Below are 21,667 nucleotides of genomic sequence, written 5' to 3'. Positions count from 1 at the left end.
TAGTCTGGCTTTTTTATTGCGGTTTTGGAGCAGTGGCTTCTTCCTTGCTGAGCGGCCTTTCAGGTTATGTCAATATAGGACTCGTTTTACTGTGGATATAGATACTTTTGTACCTGTTTCCTCCAGCATCTTCACATGGTCCTTTGCTGTTGTTCTGGGATTGATTTGCACTTTTCGCACCAAAGTACGTTCATCTCTAGGAAACAGAACACGTCTCCTTCCTGAGTGGTATGGTGGCTGCGTGGTCCCATGGTGTTTATACTCGCGTACTATTGTTTGTAAAGATGAACGTGGTGCCTTCAGGCATTTGGAAATTGCTCCAAAGGATGAACCAGACTTGTGGAGGTCTACAATTTTTTTTCCTGAGGTCTTGGCTGAGATCTTTTGATTTTCCCATGATGTCAAGCAAAGACGCACTGAGTTTGAAGGTAGGCCTTGAAATACATCCACAGGTACAGCTCCAATTGACTCAAATTATGTCAATTAGCCTATCAGAAGCTTCTAAAGCCATGACATCATTTTCTGGAACTATCCAAGCTGTTTAAAGACACAGTCAACCTAGTGTATGTAAACTCCTGACCCACTGGAATTGTGATACAGTGTATTATAAGTGAAATAATCAGTCCAGTATCTGGATAATGTGTGTGAAATGCTTGATAATATAAACTCAGCAAAAAAAGAAACATCCCTTTTTCAGGACCCTGTCTTTCAAAGATAATTTGTAAAAATCAAAATGACTTCACAGATCTTCATTGTAAAGTGTTTAAACACTGTTTCAACCACAGTGTTTGAAAAACGAGTTAATGACTCCAACATAAGTGTATGTAAACTTCCCACTTCAATTGTAGTTAGCTAGCTAACTATAGCTACTGAAACAGATGTCGGTTTGCTATGTTTTTGGGGAAGAACATTGTTTGCATCCATGTAGGTGTAGGTGCGCGAGACAACTTCACCAGCATCATAGCATACGCATCGATGAATCGTTGTGAGTGTAATCAATGTGTAATAACTATGTAAAAAAATGTATGAACGCGTTAAATTATTATGTGACGTGCAGTTATATTCAGGTCCTGATTGGTCAATAAGCTTATTTGACACGTCAAAGACCCAAACGGCGTTCCACAGAAATCCTAGTTGAGAATGAAACGACTGAACAAACGTACAATGTAAGCAAAAAATAAATCGGTTTTGATTATGTTTTGGGGACATACGGTAATGGGGACATACGTAAACAAAATAACTTTTTGGTCAGTGTGGTGTGTGTGTAACCTTTATTTAACTAGGCAAGTCAGTTAAGAACAAATTCTTATTTACAATGACGGCCCAGACGACACAGGGCCAATTGTGTGCCACCCTATGGGACTCCCAATCACAGCTGGATGTGATACAGCCTGGATTCGAACCAGGGACTGTAGTTGCGCCTCTTGCGCTGAGATGCAGTGCCTTAGACCGCTGCATCCATGTGTGTGTAAACTATTTAACCGTACTAGAATTCTTAAAAGACTATCAGTATTGTTTTTTTTGGCAAGGAAAATATCAGATATCAGCCAAAAATGTCATATCTGTGCATCACTCCTAACAATACATGCAAATCCCCCAAAAAGTAAGAAAGGAACTATGAAATATTAGAAAGAGCAATGTCAGAGTCCGGAATATACATGTATATGATGGTTTGTATATACATTATGGACAGTACATGAATAGAAAAGGTGTACAGCAGTGGTTATATGGGATGAGCCTCGACTAGAATACATTAAGCAATTCACTGTGAGGTAGTATTCGTCGCATGTGACAAATAAAATTTGAGTATATACGTATGAAGTGTGTAAAACTCAAAACACTCTCCATCTGATGGCCCATATATAGAAGGGGTGACAGACCTCTCCCTCTTCTCCAGATGATAGCCTGTATATATGTGTGCGTTTGCCATCTTGGAGTGGGGTGAAGTTGTCCCTACTACAAAAACTGATCTAAGGTCTGCTTTGAATGTTCCCCTCAATGGGATTTGGGGAGGATGAGCTGATCCTATATCTGTTATGTTGGGCCTACATGACAATTTCCCTAGCCCTACAGATATGATTGGAGATGGTTGATTAACACTCCCCTTGTGCTTTTCACTGAGATTTAACCCCACACTAGTGGGTCACCAGTGTTTTTTAAATGAAAGCTCAAGTGTAATTATGTTTCCATCAGGAGTGTGACACTACATACTTTTTGTTTTGCAAAGTGTTAAAGTTAACATGTAGCGATTGTTATGCAAATGCACGTCTGAGCTTTTTGGGTAAAACCTAATTGGAAATACACCATCCATGTTTTGCTATGGAAGACGGTGCCACACTACAGAATATAAAACCACCATGGTTTGAACGATAATTTAATCCCCTAAAATCGTCCATTGATTTGAGGGTTAAAAAAGAAAGGCAGCATAATTATATCGTTAGCATAAAAGACAATGGAAGTCACAGAGCTGAGAACTTGTAGCAGCCAACTACATGGTGAATTCCTCATTCATTGTCTTGATCAATACTAAAGAATGAGATCAACTGAACAAAAGGTTTGACTGATGCTGATGACAAGCTAGCTACAACAAGAGCAAGATTGTCTTGACCAGTGTGGCAGTGAATAGCTAAATGGCGTTAGCCAATGCTAAACTAGCTAGTGTGGCAGTGAATAGCTAACTGGGGTTCGCCAATGCTAAACAAGCTAGCTATAACGTTAGTTAGCTGCACGGACCACACTTGAACTGTGCCTTATAATAATATAATTGCTACTTAGATTGAAACAAGGCAAGTTAGTAACTAGTATAGTTAATTGCTAACTTTAATCCACCATACCTGCACAGAATGATTCACCGAAACGCGGTGTTTTTTCCAACAGTAACAGCACTGCTCGGTGTTAGCAGGCTAGCTCGGATGCTAGCCGTACCAATTTGGAGCACCTTCAGCGTAGTCGTTATTTCCGTTTTCCTCTCCGAAACAAAACGAAAAGCAAAACAAAAGTTAAAGCGAATGAGTACTTCCTCGGTCTCGTTATTTTTGCACTTACAAAGTCGCGTTTTTTTAAGCAACCCAGATGTTGAAAAGTGGGGATCTAGCCAGCTAGGGACGGAGCCAAACCCTTTGTTCCTAACCAGACGCGAACAATGGCCCCGTCTCTGCTCTTACGTCTCTCTCCTCCCTGCTTGCGTAAACATTCCGTCTGCAGAATGGGCTCATCAATCGTGTTTAATCGAAACGTAATCCGCCTTTACAACACCCCCCCCATTCACAAACTAATAGCTATGTAGTAAAGCTTTAAACATTTGCTATGAATTGTAGGTGTATTAAAATAAATAATACAGTCAGTATCTAGCTAGCTTTTTAAAAACAATCACATTCACTGCCTCTCATTCAGTCAATCTATGATGCATATAATTAATGCAGAGAAAAAGTTTGAGTGTAGCACCTTATCACACATTAACTGATCAAAGAAGGTCAGCTTAAAAATATGCATCTAATAAATTGGGTAATTGGTCAACATTGGTGACACCTTTAGGACAAAACCTGGCAACAGCTCAAGGCACACAAAGTAGTACTCTTACACTAGAGGCCTGACACTACAGCTCTGAGTGATGAGCTGATAACACCTCAGATAGTGCTGGAGTTCAAACCAAATGTTCGAGCACTGGTTGGTCGGCCCAATTTTAGGTAGTATGTACATGAGTGTATAGTTAAAGTGACTGTGCATATATGATAAACAGAGAGTAGCAGCAGCGTAAAAAGAGGGTTTGGGGGGGACAATGTAAATAGTCTTGGTAGCCATTTGATTTGCTGTTCAGGAGTCTTATGGCTTGGGGGTAGAAGCTGTTTAGAAGCCTCTTGGACCTAGACTTGGTGCTCCGGTACCGCTTGCCGTGCGGTAGCAGAGAGAACAGTCTATGACTAGGGTGGCTGGAGTCTTTGACAATTTTTAGGGCTTTTCTCTGACACCGCCTGGTATAGAGGTCCAGGATGGCAGGAAGCTTGGCCCTGGTGATGTACTGGGCCGTGCGCACTACCCTCTGTAAGTGCCTTGCGGTCGGAGGCCTAACAGTTACCATACCAGGCAGTGATGCAACCTGTCAGGATGGTCTCGATGGTGCAGCTGTAAAATCATTTGAGGATCTGAGGAACCATGCCAAATCATTTGAGTCTCCTGAGGGGGAATAGGTTTTGTCATACCCTCTTCACAACTGTCTTGGTGTGCTTGGACCAGGTTAGTTTGAACTTGAAGCTTGAAGCTCTCAACCTGCTCCACTACAGCCCCGTCGATGAGAATTGGGGCGTGCTCGGACCTCCTTTTCCTATAGTCCACAATCATCTCCTTTGTCTTGATCACGTTGAGGGAGAGGTTGTTGTCCTTGCACCACAAGGTCAGGTCTCTGACCTCCTCCCTATAGGCTGTCTCATCGTCGTCGGTGATCAGGCCTACCACCGTTGTGTCATCAGAAACTTCATGATTGTGTTGGAGTCGTGCCTGGCCGTGCAGTCATGAGTGAACAGGGAGTACAGGAAGGGACTGAGAATGCACCCCTGAGGGGCCCCCGTGTTGAGGATCAGTGTGGTGGATATGTTGTTACCTACCCTTACCACCTGGGGGCGGCCCGTCAGGAAGTCCCAGGTACCTTAGCTTAGTGATGAGCTTTGAGGGCACTATGGTGTTGAACTCTGAGCTGTAGTCAAATGAATAGCATTCTCACGTAGGTGCTCCTTTTGTCCAGGTGTGAAAGGACAGTGTGGAGTGCAATAGAGATTACATCATCTGTGGATCTGATGGGGCGGTATGCAAATTGAGGTGGATCTAGGGTTTGTGAGATAATGGAGTTGATGTGAGCCCTGACCAGCCTTTCAAAGCATTTCCTGGCTACAGACGTGAGTGCTATGGGTCGGTAGTCATTTAGGCAGGTTACCTTAGTGTTCTTGGGCACAGGGACTATGGTGGTCTGCTTGAAACATGTTGGTATTACATACTCAGACATGGAAAGGTTGAAAATGTCAGTTTAGACACTTGCCAGTTGGTCAGCGCTGGCTCAGTGTACACATCCTGGCAATCCATCTGGCGCTGCGCCCTTGTGAATGTTGACCTGTTTAAGGTCTTACTCACATCGGCTGCGTAATGCGTGATCACACAGTTGTCTGGAACAGCTGGTGCATGCTCTCATGCATGTTTTCATGCATGTTTCAGTGTTACTTGCCTCGAAGCGAGCATAGAAGTAATTTAGCTCATCTGGTATGCTCGTGTCACTGGGCAGCTCTCAGCTGTGCTTCCCTTTGTAGTCCTTAATAGTTTGCCAGCCCTGCCACAGACGAGTGTAATACGATTCGATCTTAGTCCTGTATTGACGCTTTGCCTGTTTGATGGTTCGTCACAGGGCATTGCTGGATTTCTTATGAGCTTCCGGATTAGAGTACCGCTCCTTGAAAGCGGCAGCTCTACCCTTTAGCTCAGTGTGAATGTTGCCTGTAATCCATGGCTTCTGGTTGGGGAATGTACGTACAGTCACTGTGGGGACGACGTCCTCGATGCACTTATTGATAAAGCCAGTGACTGATGTAGTTTACTCCTCAATGCCATCGGAAGAATCCTGGAACATATTCCAGTCTGTGCTAGCAAAACAGTCCTGTAGTTTAGCATCTGCTTCATCTGACCACTTTTTTTTGATTGAATCACTGGTGCTTCCTTCTTTCATTTTTGCTTGTAAGCAGGAATCATGAGGATAGAATTATGGTCAGATTTGCCAACTGGAGGGCGAGGGAGAGCTTTGTACACGTCTCTGTGTGTGGAGTAAAGGTGGTCCAGAATTTAACATGCTGATAGAAATTAGGTAAAACGGATTTAAGTTACCCTGCATTAAAGTCCCCGGCCACTAGGAGCGCCGCCTCTGGATGAGAGTTTTCCTGTTTGCTTATGGTGGCATGCAGCTCATTGAGTGCGGTTTTAGTGCCATCATCGATCTGTGGTGGTATTTAGACAGCTACGGAAAATACAGATAAAAACTCTCTAGGTAGATAGTGTGGTCTACAGCTTATCATGACATACTCTACCTCAGGCAAGCATCACCTTGAGACTTCCTTAGATATCGTGCACCAGCTGTTGTTTACATATATACTTAGGCCCCCGCCCCATGTCTTACCATAGGCTGCTGTTCTATCCTGCCGCTAGAGTGTATAACCCACCAGCTGTATGTTCTTAATGTCGACATTCAGCCACGACTCGGTGAAACATAAGATATTACAGTTTTTAATGTCCAATTGGTAGGATATACGTGCTTTCAGTTCGTCCCATTTATTTTCCAGCGATTGAACGTTAGCTAGCAGGATGGAAGGCAAGGGCAGATTAGCCACTTGTCACCTGTTCTTTACAAGGCACCCTGATCACTGCAAAAACTCTGTTTCCTTCTCCAGCGAATGACAGAGATCTGGGACTGGTCGGGTGTCTGTAGTATATCCCTCCCTTCCGACTCATTGAAGAAAAACTCTATCTAATCTGAGGTGAGTAATCCCAGTTCTGATGTCCAGAAGCTCTTTTCGGTCATAAGAGACGGTAGCAGCAACATTATGTACAAAACAAGTTACAAACAACGGGAAAAAACAAACAAAATAGCATGGTTGGTTAAGAGCCGATAAGACGGCAGCCATCCCCTCCAGCGCCATCTTTGAGTTACTTATGAACAGAGTTGGAAAAAGTACTCAAATGTCATACTTGAGTAAAAGTAAAGATACCTTAATATAAAATGACACAATTAAAAGTAACCCAGTAAAATACTACTTGAGTAAAAGTCTGAAAGTATCTGATTTTAAATGTACTTTAATAAGTACAGTGGTGGAAAAAGTACTACATTTTCATACTTGAGTAAAAGTACAAAGTAAAAGTAAATGCTATACATCAAATTCCTTATATTTAATAAACCAGATGGCACAATTTCCTTTTTTATAACTTTTTTTGACAGCCAGGGGCACACTCCCAACACTCAGACATAATTTACAAAGGAAGAATGTATGTATCGTGAGTCCACCAGATGTGAGGCAGTAGGGATGACCAGGGGCATTCTCTTGATAAGTGTGTGAATTGGAAATTATTCCTGTACTGCAAAGCATTCAAATTGTAACTAGTACTTTTGGGTGTCGGGCAAAATGTATGGAGTAAAAAGTACATCATTTTCTTTAGGAATGTAGTGAAGTAAAAGTAAAAGTTGTCAAAAATATAAATACTAAAGTAAAGTACAGATACCACAAAAAACTACTTAAGTAATAATATTTTAAAGTACTATACCACTGCTTATGAATGAGCGTGGCTCACTACACTATGAGCTCCTGACCTGGACTGCACCCCATCACCATTATGTTGTCAGAGGCAGAGGTGATATACGGATCTACTGGCAGTGGCCTCACACACAGAACAAAGCCATGGGAGACACTATATGGCAAACATTAGACACTATATGGCAACAAAGTTAGGAGGGATGGAAGGTGGGAATAAAGGAAGGGGGATGTAAAGGGCAGAGGAAAGTAGCATTTTGTATAATGGAAATAGGATTGAGAATTCAACTACTAGCCTAATTCCAGGCCTGATTTTTGTCCCGTGAGAGGCATGTGATCAGTCACGCCTAACTAACTGTTGCCTTCTGTAGAGGGAGAGATTGAGAGCGAGAGAAAGAAAGAAAGAAAGAAAGAAAGAAAGAAAGAAAGAAAGAAAGAAAGAAAGAAAGGAGAGAGATGGAGAAGGAGAGTGTGAGGGAACAAAAGAGGGCAAGAGAGGAGATTTGTGAAACAGCATCCCCCTCTACTAAACCAGCTGAAAAACAGCTTGTCCTTTCTTTTGACCGTGGAGCCAAATAAGATTTTATTTTTTAATTGAACCTTTATTTAACTAGGCAAGTCAGTTAAGAACAAATTCTTATTTACAATGACGGCCTACCCCGGCGACGCTGTGCCAATTGTGCACCCAATCACGGCCGGATATGACACAGCCTGGATTTGAACCAGGGACTGTAGTGATGCCTCTTGCACTGAGATGCAGTGCCTTAGACCGCTGCACCACTCAGGAGCCCAAAATAACTGACAGTGCGATATGTTACTGGTGGATAAAGCCCACAGGACGACAGATCTAGCACTATGCTGGAAAGCAGAATACTGTAGACATATGCACGTACACGCATACACAGCTGCACTACGGTAGGGCTGCTGCTATCAGGCTCAATAGAGACAACAATGTGTGTGTGGGTGTGTGTGTGTTCCTGTGTGGGTGTGTGTGTGCCTGCGTGTGTGCTGTGTGTCCGTGAGAGTTCTTGGAAACAGCGGTACAATGTGCTTGTATGCCAGAACAGCCTGTTAAAGCCAGTAATCCCTATGCCCTCCACTGTGCCATTGTGTTTCCTGTACAATAGACACATTATCTATAGGGGGCACTATACACAAACATTTTAGAAATCATGACAAGTAGGAAACAGGATTTGGTGCCCTCTAGTGATCCTCCTGAATACCTCCTAACTTCACTCTGCTCCATCAACCATCTGTGTCAAATCAGAACGCTTTACATAATTTAGTTTTATTCGACTGGAATACTGATGGAATTTACATCCTTGAATGTTGCAGGTAGCCTAGCGGTTAAGAGTGTTGGACCAGTAATTGAAAGGCTGCTGGTTCAAATCCCCGAGACGAAAAAGGGAAAATCTGTCAATGTGCCCTTGAGCACGGCACTTAACCCTAACTGATGCTGGAAGTCGCTCTGAATAAGAGCATCTGAATGACTGTAATGTAAAATGTAATGCCCCATGGGGAATTCATATTGAAACTCAGACGGTCCAGGTTGAAACACAGACAGACCTTGTTCAAAAGAGGGCTCACTATAGTCTTATTAACAAGCCATACCACTCAAACCCTGCACTCTCAGTGTTTCCTGTAAAAGGTTAGGCAGAGCTGATGATGGCCTCTGCTGTGTGCTTCACTGGCCAACAGGCTTTCATCTACACAGATCTGGGTCATGCTCATTTATAGGGCACACAATGGAAAATGTTTTGTAATGGCAATCGGAAATTAGCATTTGTTTTTGGGATGAGCATTTGTTAATGTTATGTTCAGGTAGTCTCTGTTTCAGTCGACTTTCTTCCATTTGGTGACTATTGATCATGACCCTGCTGTAAGATAGAAAATTGTCCCTGCCAATGGCTGTGTTGACTTGACAGGCAGGAGTGTTAGGGCAAATTCCATTAGGCAATTAATGAACATTGAATTAAGAAGATTTATTTTATTTTAATTCACTTCCTGAAGGGACTGACGTTGACTCTCCAACCCTGGTAGGCATCATGCTTGTTCTGAATATAGGGATTCAGACTTGGACAGACTTGAATTTGCACAGGAAACTGACCATGATAAGATACTGATACAGATAAGAGATTGAGGTGAACTGTACAAAATGTCAGACTGACCGTTTCACGGTAATAATGCCCATATGTACACACTTTTCTCTCTCTCTCTCACACACACACACACGGTGTGTCTTCTTGTGACGATCAGAGAAAGGTAAAGAATAGAGACAAAGGGTATTGATGAAGATATCGATCAAGCTCAGACTAAGTTACAGTTAGTAACCACTTAGTAAGCAACAAATAGACGAAGCTGCCAGAGAGAGAGTGACAATCAAATGTGTGCGCATGCGCACGCGCACACACTCACACAAACTAGACACACCTCCATAAGGAACAATGTTGTTCTGAGGGCACAGGAGCATTCCACTGACTCAAACTTGTCCGAGCAAGAACACGTTGTGTCATTCAACATGGGGGAAAGACGTATGCGTGTATGTAGGAAATGTGCGCTCGTAATAGCTAGTGAGCGCTAGTAGCCGTTGTGCAGTCTTGCTGAGAAATAAAGTACACTGAATATTGAGTGAGGAACACACTGTAAACTAGTTGCTGGACTTTACCTTTACAGCAGAAAAGACACACGAGAGAGAGAGACAGAAGACAGAGAGAGCAATAGAGAGTGAGAGAGCAGAGAGACAGAGAGCGAGACATTGTGAGACTTACCAGGGCAAGCGCAGCCTCCAACAGACATCTTCTCACATGTTGTAGGTCTCTGCTCTGCTGGAAACAGCCGCCTCCAGTCCTCCCTCCATATGCAAGGATACACAGAGAGAGCAAGAAACAGAGGAAAGTGAGATAAAAGGGTTAGAAGAACAGGACATATAATGACACGTAAAACAGGATCGGAGCTCTCCCTTTCTAGCTCGATTTAACAATCAGGAAGTAGGAAATATAGTGCTCTGGTTGGTTTATTAATATGCAAATTGCAATCCTCGTGGGCAGAGATAAATATGGGGGGGACACGAACCATAGCTCTCTTGAAATCGCTTATTGTGGCAAAGATATCAGTAATTATGTGTATACAGGGCAACATATATGCTTGCACAGGGCAACAAGAGAGGGCAATCTTCTGTTTTTCAAAACGTATGATGTGCAGAGGCTATGCTTTGCAAACATTGAACAGCCATTGCCTGCTCTGGTATGTAATTGGTGATCTAAATGTCAGTGCCGGTTGGTGCCGTTTAAGAGGAGGGTGGATGATCATTTTTGGAGCATGGCCTTATTTCTAATAAAGTATATTGGATGACTGTCATTCATATTCCATTCACTCAGCTCAACGTAACATCGATAGGTTTAGGCTACTACATGATACTCAAATTTTCCCTGTACCCATCATGAGGTTGTACAACCTAGCCTATGAATGAAAGTTTACAACATAGGTGCCAGGTCAAGATAATTTTTTGCAATCAAGGTGACAGACAGTGACACATTCAATACCGCCTTGCACACGCTTGCCTGCATCTAGCTCATCTAGCTGTAATCATTAGTCCAACAGCTGCAAATGAGAGGTTCTATTGGACAAATTCAGGAAAGTTTATCCCCGTTTCGTTCCGTTTGCTTCCGTTTAAGAAACGTTTTTTCAACAGAATTGACAGAATAAATACACCCCAGATCACATGCAAACAAAATTCACTTTTATAGTTGCCACATAAAACATCATGATCACTTCACTCGTTGTATATATAATTCCTTCTCGCAACTATCTACTCACTCTCCTCCTCTCACCTTTTCCCTTCGCATGTGGACTTCAGTGCACAACACATTAGCTGTCTATGACCAGGTAAAAAACCTTTCCAAGACAAACCTTCAAATTATGACCGCTAACCGCAACACACAGCCTACATCATTGTCACCATATTATCCAATGTCACAGTCAACATAGCTACTAGAACTAACGCTTTAGTAAACCCGCTACAATCATGCAGTACAGTGTACAGTCAGAAAGCATTTTAGCAGTTTAGACTGTTAAACAGCCATCACTAACACAGAGAGGCTGCTACCTACCTACAAACTTGAAATCATTGGCCACTTTAATAAATGGATCACACTTTAATAATGCAACTTTACTAATGTTTACGTATCTTGCACTACTCATATCATATATATACAGTTGAAGTCGGAAGTTTACATATTGTCACGCCCTGACCATAGAGAGCCCTTGTTTCTCTATGGTGTAGTAGGTCAGGGCGTGACTGGGGGGTATTCTAGTTTATTATTTCTATGTGGGGTTCTAGTTTATTATTTCTATGTTGGTGATTTGTATGATTCCCAATTAGAGGCAGCTGGGAATTGTTGTCTCTAATTGGGGATCATATTTAGGTAGCATTTTTCCCACCTGTGTTTGTGGGATATTGTTTTGAGTTAGTGCATGTAGCACCTCTGAAGTCACGGTTCGTTGTTTCTTTATTTGTGTTGTTCAAAGTTTCACTTCATAACCTCTAGGGGCTAGGGGGCAGTATTTTCACGGCCGAATGAAAAACGTACCCAATTTAAACAGGTTACTACTCTGGCCCAGAAAATAGAATATGCATATTATTAGATTTGGATGGAAAACACTCTGAAGTTTCTAAAACTGTTTGAATGGTGTCTCTAAGTATAACAGAACTCATATGGCAGGCAAAAACCTGAGAAAAAATACAAGCAGGAAATGAAAATGTTGTGGCTGTACTATTTTCAAGTCATTGCCAATAAAACACACAGTGACAAAGGATTCATTTTGCACTTCCTATGGCTTCCACTAGATGTCAACAGTCTTTATAAAGTTGTTTGAAGCGTCTATGATGAACAGAGACCGGATGAGAAGGAAGGGAAGTTGATGTCCCTGGGATGTCGTCACTTCATTATTGCGCGTTCATGCGCGTTCATGTGGGATGAGACCTTTTTCAAAACGTTTTTTAAGACACAGGAAAGGTCCGGTTGAAATATTACTGATGTTTTACGTTAAAAATGGCCCTAAAGATTGATGCTAAACAACGTTTGACATGTTTGAACGAATGTAAATAGATTTTTTTTTTTTACTTTTCGTCGTGACTTTTCCCTCCCACGCCCTACATTTTGAGTAGCCTACTGAACGTGCTAACAACACGGAACAACATGGAGTTATTTTGACATAAATTATGAACTTCATCGAAAAAAACAACATTTGTTGTGGACCTGGGATTCCTGGAAGTGCCTTCTGATGAAGATTATTAAAGGTAAGGGAATATTTCTAATGTTATTTATGATTTTAGATGATTCCAACATGGCGGCTATCTGTATTGCGTAGTGTATTTTTCTGAGCAGAGTACTCAGATTATTGCAAAGTGTGCTTTCCCAGTAAAGTTATTTTGAAATCTGTCAATGCGGTTGCATTCAAGAGATGTTAATCTATCATTTTTTGAATAACAGTTTAATACTTTAACCACGTTTTATAATGAGTATTTTTTGTACTGCACTGGCAGTTCTGGTGGAGACACATTTTCTCAACGACACGCGCCGATGTAAAATGCTGTTTTTGGATATAAATATGAACTTGATAGAACAAAAAATGCATGTATTGTCTAACATAATGTCCTAGGAGTGTCATCTGATGAAGATTGTCAAAGGTTAGTGCATAATTTTAGCTGGTTTTCTGCTTTTGGTGATGCCTGTCCTTGAATTGAAAATGGATGTGTGTACTTTTTTGGCTATGTACTCTCCTAACATAATCTAACTTTATGCTTTCGCCGTAAAGCCTCTTTGAAATCGGACAATGTGGTTCGATTAAGGAGATGGTTATCTTTTAAATGGTGTAAAATAGTTGATTGTTTGAGAAATTGAAATTATTAGATTTTTGCTGTTTTGAATTTCCCGCCGTGCTAGCTATCCCATCAATGGGATTCTATCCCCAAGAGGTCCCCAAGATTAATAAAATATGTGGAACTCTGCGCCTTGGTTCGTCTCTCCACACAGCCGTGACACATATACTTAGGTTGGAGTCATTAAAACTCGTTTTCAACCAGTCCACAAATTTCTTGTTATTAACAAACTATAGTTTTGGCAAGTCGGTTAGGACATCTACTTTGTGCATGACACAAGTAATTTTTCCAACAATTGTTTACAGACAGATTATTTCACTTATAATTCACTGTAAAATTGTAGACCACAAGTCTGGTTCATCCTTGGGAGCAATTTCCAAATGCCTGAAGGTACGATGTTCATCTGTACAAACAATAGTACGCAAGTATAAACACCATGGGACCACGCAGACATCATACCGCTCAGGAAGGAGACGCGTTCTGTCTCCTAAAGATGAACATACTTTGCAAAAAGTTGCAATCCAAGAAAAACAGCAAAGGACCTTATGACGATGCTGGAGGAAACAGGTACAAAAATATCTATATCCACAGTAAAACGAGTACTATATCGACATAACCTGAAAGGCCGCTCAGCAAGGAAGAAGCCACTGCTCCAAAACCATCATAAAAAATCCAGACTACGGTTTGCAACTGCACATGGGGACAAAAATCTTACTTTTTGAAGAAATGTTCTCTGGTCTGATGAAACAAAAATAGAAATGTTAGCAATGACCATTGTTATGTTTGGAGGAAAAAGGGGGAGGCTTGCAAGCTGAAGAACACCATCCCAACCGTGAAGCACGGGGGTGGCAGCATCATGTTGTGGGGGTGCTTTGCTGTAGGAGGGACTGGTGCACTTCACAAAATAGATCAATCATGAGGATGGAAAATTATGTGGATATATTGAAGCAACATCTCAAGACATCAGTCAGGAAGTTAAAGCTTGGTTGCAAATGACTCTTCCAAATGGACAATGACCCCAAGCATACTTCCAAAGTTGTGGTAAAATGGCTTAAGGGCAACAAAGTCAAGGTATTGGAGTGGCCACAAAGCCCTGACCTCAAGCCTATAGAACATGTGTGGGCAGAACTGAAAAAGTGTGTGCGAGCAAGGAGGCCTACAATCCTGACTCAGTTACAGCAGCTTTGTCAGGAGGAATGAGCCCAAATTTACACAACTTATTGTGGGAAGCTTGTGGAAGGCTACCCGAAACGTTTGACCCAAGTTAAACAATTTAATGGCAATGCTACCAAATACTAATTGAGTGTATGTAAACTTCTGACCCACTGGGAATGTGATGAAATAAATAAAAGCTGAAATAAATCACTCTCTCTACTATTATTCTGACATTTCACATTCTTAAAATAAAGTGGTGATCCTAACTGACCTAAGACAGGGCATTTTTGCTAGGATTAAATGTCAGGAATTGTGAAAAACGGAGTTTAAATGTAGTTGGCTAAGGTGTATGTAAACTTCCGACTTCAACTGTATACTGTATATTTTACCATCTATTGCATCTTGCCTATGCCGCTCTGTCATTGCTCATCCAAATATGTATATATTATTCCATTCCTTTATTTAAATTTGTCTGTATTTTTATTTTTATTTTTTCACCTTTATTTAACCAGGTAAGCTAGTTGAGAACAAGTTCTCATTTACAACTGCGACCTGGCCAAGATAAAGCAAAGCAGTGCGGCAGAAACAACAACACAGTTACACATGGAATAAACAAGCGTACAGTCAATAACACAATAGAAAAAAAAGAAAGTCTAAATACAGTGTTTGCAAATGGCATGAGGAGGTAAGGCAATAAATAGGCCATAGTAGCAAATTAATTACAATTTAGCAGATTAACATACAGGTGTGCAAAAGAGCATCAAAGTAAATTAAAACAATATGGGGATGAGGTAGGTAGATTGGGTGGGCTGTTTACAGATGGACTATGTACAGCTGCAGCGATCGGTTAGCTGCTCAGATAGCTGATGTTTAAAGTTAGTGAGGGAAATGTAAGTCTCCGGCTTCAGCGATTTTTGCAATTCGTTCCAGTCACTGGCAACAGAGAACTGGAAGGAAAGGCGGCCAAAGGAGGTGTTGGCTTTGGGGATGACCAGTGAGATATACCTGCTGGAGCGCGTGCTACGGGTGGGTGTTGTTATCGTGACCAGTGAGCTGAGATAAGGCGGAGCTTTACCTAGCATAGACTTATAGATGACCTGGAGCCAGTGGGTCTGGCGACAAATATGTAGCAAGGGCCAGCCGACTAGAGCATACAGGTCGCAGTGGTAGGTGGTATAAGGCGCTTTGGTAACAAAACAGATGGCACTGTGTATTAGGTAGTTGTTGTGGAATTGTTAGATTACTTGCTAGATATTGCTGCACTGTCGGAACTAGAAGCACAAGCATTTCGCTACACTCGCAATAACATCTGCTAAAGCCTGTTGGGGCTAGGGGGCAGTATTGACAATTTCGGGAAAAACATGTGCCCATATTAAACTGCCTCCTACTCAAACTCAGAAGCTAGGATATGCATATTATTAGTAGATTTGGATACAAAACACTCTGAAGTTTCTAAAACCGTTTGAATGGTGTCTGTGAGTATAACAGAACTCATATGGCAAGCAAAAACCTGAGAGAAATCCTACCAGGAAGTGGAAATCTGGATGCATGGGCTCTCTTCAAGTCGTTTCCTATTGAATACACAGTGACGTAGTAATAATTGTGCACTTCCTACAGCTTCCACTAGATGTCGACAGTCTTTACAAAGTTGTTTGAAGCTTCTACAATGAACAGAGCCCGAATGACAAGGAGGGGAAGTTGTTGAGTCAGGGGGTGACATCACTTCTTAGAGCGCGTTCATGAGGATGGATCCCTTCCGTTCCAAAACCTTTTTCAAGACACAGGAACCGTCCTGTTGAAATATTATTGAATCTTCACGTTCCGAAGGCCCTAAAGATCGATGTTTTACAACGTTTGACATGTTTGAACGAACGTAAATAAACGTTTTTTTACTTTTCGTCGCGACATCGTCCGCACGCTTTGTACACTTGGAGTAGCTTACTGGACACACGAACAACAAGGAGTTATTTGGACAAAAATTATGGACTTTATTGAACAAAACAAACATTTTTGTGGACCTGGGATTCCTGGAAGTGCATTCTGATGAAGATGATCAAAGGTAAGGGAATATTTCTAATGCAATGTATGATTTTAGATGACTCCAAGATGGCGGCTATCTGTATAGCCTAGTGTATTTTTCTGAGCTCAGTACTCAGATTTTTGCAAAGAGTGCTTTCCTCATGAAGCTTTTTTGAAATCTTTCATAGTGTTTGCATAAAGGAGATGTTCATCTATAATTCTTTGAATGACAGTTTAATTTTGTATCAATGTTTATGACAAGTATTTTTGTAAATTGTGGCGCTGATTCACCGGCAGTATTTGAGGGAAAATATTTTCTGAACGTCATGCGCCGATGTAAAATGCTGTTTTTATATATAAATATGAACTTTATCGAACAAAAAATGCATGTATTGTGTAACATGATGTCCTAGGAGTGTCATCTGATGAAGATCGTCAAAGGTTAGTGCTGCATTTAGCTGTGTTTTGGGTATTTGTGATGCATGCTAGTTGCTAGGAAAATGGCTGTGTGGTTGTTTTTGTCGATGTACTCTCCTAACATAATCTAATGTTTTGCTTTCGCTGTAAAGCCTTTTTGAAATCGGACAACGTGGTTAGATTCAGGAGAAGTGTATCTATAAAATGGTGTAAAATAGTCATATGTTTGAGAAATTGAAGTTATAGCATTTATGAGGTATTTGTATTTCGCGCCACGCGATTCCACTGGCTGTTGACTAGGTGGGACGCACCTTGCCCAGGGAGGCGAACCATGTGAATGGGACCAATAAAATTTGATTTGATAGCAGTTACACTGGCGGGCCCTGGTGGCAATAAATTCATAAAACCAAAAGCTTACCTTAGCTGTCCTCCGGCTCCACCATGGTGCTACCCTACATAGTGCTGCTGAGGCTACTGTAGACCTTCATTGCAAAACAGTGTTTTAATAAATTATTTGGTGATGTGAATATATTTGGTATAGTTTTATCTAAAAAGGAAAACATTTCAATGTTTCAGTATTTTTATATTTATGAATTTCACTGAGGAGGATGGTCCTCCCCTTCCTCCTCTGGGCAGCATCCACTGCTAAATGTGCAGCTCATTGATTTGAGCATCCTTTTGTAAAGCTCATTTGTTCAACTTTGTAAATGGTGAAAATAGGAATAACCTCAAAACGCTCCCCCTCTCTCTCTCCCTTGTCCTCCCTCTGTTTTGCATCTGTGTGTAGAACAGCAGTGTTAATCACTACAGACAGCATCGATTAAAAATGCAAAGCCCACCTGGGGCGCTGGGACACTGGAGACCCATGAAACACACACACACACACATCACCCTCCAGTATGAGCCTTCTTAGCTGTCCCTCACCCTAGCTCTCTTCTCTCTTTCCCCTCCCCTCTTTTCCCCACTCCACCTCTCTCCATCAAGGGTCTTCTCTCTAACTCAATAATCTTACAGTCCACCACATCACTATGTTTGTATACTATGTTTGCATAGGGAACTTACACACAGCACTGACACACACTTACCCCACCAGACATGCCACCAGATCAAATTCAAGGAAACGTACAGTATTATACAGAGCCATGAGTGCATGGAACTCCCTTCCATCTTATATACTGTAGCGCAAGTGAACAGCAAACCTGGTTTCAAAAAACAAATAAAGCAACACCTCACGGCACAACGCCTCTCCCCCATGTGACCTACTTGTTGTGTGTCTGTACTGACATGTATGTGTAACTGATGGATGCACACACACTACATGTTAATGTTTTTACATGTATGTAAACTGTAAAATCTTTTGTCTGTCATTTATTTTTCATTATGTGTCAGACCCCAGTAAGACTAGTTGTCACCATTGGCGTCACCATTGGCGTAATAAATCAAAACCAAAACAGACAGACAGACAGACAGACAGACAGACAGACAGACAGACAGACAGACAGACAGACAGACAGACAGACAGACAGACAGACCACACACACACAGTAGGAGCGGGGCTTCTCTTAACAAGCTCCAGCTCTTTGTTATCAGTCTGTCAGGATCAATACGTTGAGGAAGCAATACAACCAATTTACAAAAATAACAAGTGGGACACGACATTCCCTAAATGCTATGACGCGCCGTGTCAGTGACAGAGCCATCAGAGCTGAATGTCATACATACTGTTAGACACATTTCTGAGGAACTACTAACACTCTCCCTAAGGCCTTTACTATTTGTAGTCTCTCTCCCTCTCTCTCTCCAGTCAGGACAAAACAGAATTATCTCAGCTGACAGTAGAACTCTGCTTTTAAAAGGGTGAACTGAGAACAAAGGCAGATATGAGTCATTTCACAGAGAGAGAGAGAGCGATGTGTGTGTTTGTTTCTGTTTGTGTATGTCTGTTTCCACTCCAGCTTTGGGGAAATGGCTTTTGTTTCTGCGCCAGAAAGGCGTTGAGGCTAGAGATATACACTTCGCTGACTGCACAAACAGGCAGTGTCTCTCGCACTGGCGCTCACTCTCTAAAGCAGTTTTTCCGAAAACAAAGATGGTGTAGCTCTATCTTTCCCTGTCAGAAGGCACGCAGCAACAGCAATGTCACAGGAGGAGTCAGGTACTTGCACAAACACACACACACACCTGAATGAGAACGGTCACACTTCACCTCTTGTGAAGAACATGTTGTTCACTGGAGGTAAACAAACACTCTTATGAACATGACATTTTACACACACACAAACACACAATAATGACATTGGCATAGCTAGCCTAATCCTCCAGTCCCAGTCCATCTTAGGTGAGGTCACAAAATAATGCTTACCTCTCCTCTTTGTCTGTCTGTCTACTCGGCACCTCACGACACACACACACACACACACGCCATCCATGCTTACCTTTTCCCCCCTTTTATCTCCTCCCGTCCTCTGTCCGTGGCTGTGGAAACACCAGAGCCTGTTCACTAAAACATCCACCAGGTCAACTGCAGAGAAAAATAGACTGTCAGAAAAAGAGACAAAAAGAGAGAGGAGATGTAGTGGAGCACAGAGATGATGAGGAAGGGAGCCGGCTAGCTCTCTGCTGGTATAAATATGACGCAGAGGCAGCAGCCAGAGTCACTTCTTTCCTCTCCTCCACCCCATCCCTCCATACCCACAGAGAGAGAGAGGGCACTGTATCCATGGCAACAACGAGCAGCAGTAGGTGGTGGTTACTGAGATGTTGGGGCACAGCAGGGTGATTCTCGTGAAACCAACTGAAACCATGTCTGTGATGAATTCAGCTATATAGCCTCTAAAATGTTTTAATAATCTACTATCACATTAAAGCTCACTATGCTTGGTTTCTAGTTCTTTAACTTGTTTTGGCCTTAATTCTTATTTATAAAATGGACTTTAGATGCATTTAATTTATAGAAATAACTAACACATTTAATTAAAACCAATGAAATATTGTATAAAGTGGTATTCAAAGAGTTAACATTTCTGGGTATTCACATAAACTAGTCATATTTAGATGTTCATTACCCTAACTGTGTAATACTTGAGGTTTGAGCAAAATTATTAATTCAACTTTTACAGTATAATAGATTAGAAAGAGCATGAATTGATCATGTCAATTGTTTTGTTGAGTCATATTGGATTCTGCCATTGTTAGCCAAATTTGCTAAGGGCTTCTCATTAACGTAATGCCCATTTCTCATTGCCATGACATTGTTGTCAGTTACAGTAATAATGAATAATGTAACTCCATCACACTATGTACACAACAGATACACCGCTAACCAAACAACAGTGCTAGGTGCATGCACACTTGAATTAAAGGTTAACTACACTACAAAAATAATTCATTTCAAATTTTTCACACACCTCAAAAATTGTCTCCTGATGTGGTTTTAAGCATTGCTGTGGACTTATAACACCCCCCCACACCTCCACAACCCTTTTGCGTCCCACCACTGCAACAAAAAAAGACTAAAAACACAAAACAATGACACTTAAAAAACTAAAGCTTGTCTGATGTTTTCAGAATGCAAAAGTGAGCACCAAATCAGTTCCAGATTGAGGCATATAGCATGATGTTCTGATTGTTGGCACGTGAAGTGGCCTCTTCTTGATATTACACTACTTTTGAGGTCTGAAAACATCTGACCAAGGTTGATATAAACTCTGTTAAAGGACGTTACACCAAAAAAATCTAAGATAAATTGTCAAGATGAATACAAGATGATGCCAAAACATTGGTGGTTTACCCAATAAATTACTGGGAGATTATATATAAAGTTTGCGACTCTATTTTTATAGCCTGCAGTTTTCTCACCATTAGTAAGCACCTCTACTAACTTTTTGGGGTGTGCGCCAGCTCATGCTTTTCAGAAGATGAATACACATTCTATGCTATTGATTGTGTAGAGCCAGCTCTATGTCTCAACACCAACAGGAAAAGATGAACACCATATAAATTACAGATCTTATTTGGTGCTTATCTTTTTCATTGATTTGGGGGTTTTGCATATCAGTGTATTTCCACAATGAATGGCCTGGAATGTGGACTTAAAGGGATAGTTCACATAAATTACATATTGGTTTCCATACCCTGTAAGCAGTCTATGAACAAGATAAGACAGCAATCCATGCTTGGGTTTTGTTTACCTGGTTGCTGTTTCCAGCTTTTTAGCATTTACAGTATAGCAAACAAAAACTATGTAAGTGAAACTTTATTGAGCTATACGATACCTTTTTGACACTTTCGGATGATTTGGACATGGAAGGTGATAATATATCAGGGAACTCCACTTGCATTGGTTTTGTGTTACTTAACCCTAATTGCTCCTGGATAAGAGCATCTGCTAAATGACTAAAATGTAAATGCTACACAAAACTAAAGCATGGATTGCTGTCTTAACCTTGTCCATCGACTGCTTGCAGGGTAAGGAAACCAATGTACAAATGTAATTTTGTATTAAAAAAATCCAATTGGTAGTTACAGTCTTGTTCCATCGCTGCAACTCCCGTACGGACTCAGAAGAGGCGATGGTCGAGAGTCGTGCATCCTCCGAAACACAACCCAGCCGAGCCGCACTGCTTCTTGGCACAATGTCCGCTTAACCCGGAAGCCAGCCGCACCAATGTGTTGGAGGAAACACCGTACACCTGGTGACCGTGTCAGCATGCATTGCACCCAGCCGCCACAGGAGTCGTTAGAGCACGATGGGACAAGAACATCCCTGCCGGCCAAACCCTCCCCTAACCCAGACAATGGTGGACCAATTGGGTCTCCCGGGCGCAGCCGGCAGCGACAGAGCCTGGACTCTAACCAGGATCTCTAGTGGCACAGCTAGCACTGCGATGCAGTGCCTTAGACCACTGCTCCACTCGGG

At 41.7% G+C, this 21,667-nt stretch overlaps 1 protein-coding gene across 10 annotated transcripts in view; it reads right to left on the bottom strand.

Moving 5' to 3' along the window:
- The window catches only part of ldb1a (LIM domain binding 1a), a 36,644-nt gene extending 17,280 nt beyond the window's left edge, over nucleotides 1-19,364 (bottom strand). For 3 of the 10 annotated variants that reach the window (XM_029697944.1, XM_029697946.1, XM_029697947.1), the window contains exon 1: nucleotides 10,046-10,247. In XM_029697944.1, coding sequence (XP_029553804.1) covers nucleotides 10,046-10,073 — 28 coding nt within the window. In that variant the 5' untranslated portion in view covers nucleotides 10,074-10,247. Of the gene's footprint in view, nucleotides 1-2,834; nucleotides 3,212-10,045; nucleotides 10,248-19,184 lie in introns of those variants that run through there. The other 7 variants (XM_029697952.1, XM_029697948.1, XM_029697954.1 and 4 more) reach the window with 5 other exon arrangements.
- Nucleotides 19,365-21,667: the final 2,303 nt, after the last annotated feature.

The sequence above is a fragment of the Salmo trutta genome, chromosome 18, assembly GCF_901001165.1.
Source record: "Salmo trutta chromosome 18, fSalTru1.1, whole genome shotgun sequence".
Classification (NCBI taxonomy): domain Eukaryota; kingdom Metazoa; phylum Chordata; class Actinopteri; order Salmoniformes; family Salmonidae; genus Salmo; species Salmo trutta.
This window is presented reverse-complemented; position numbering and strand designations above follow the sequence as displayed.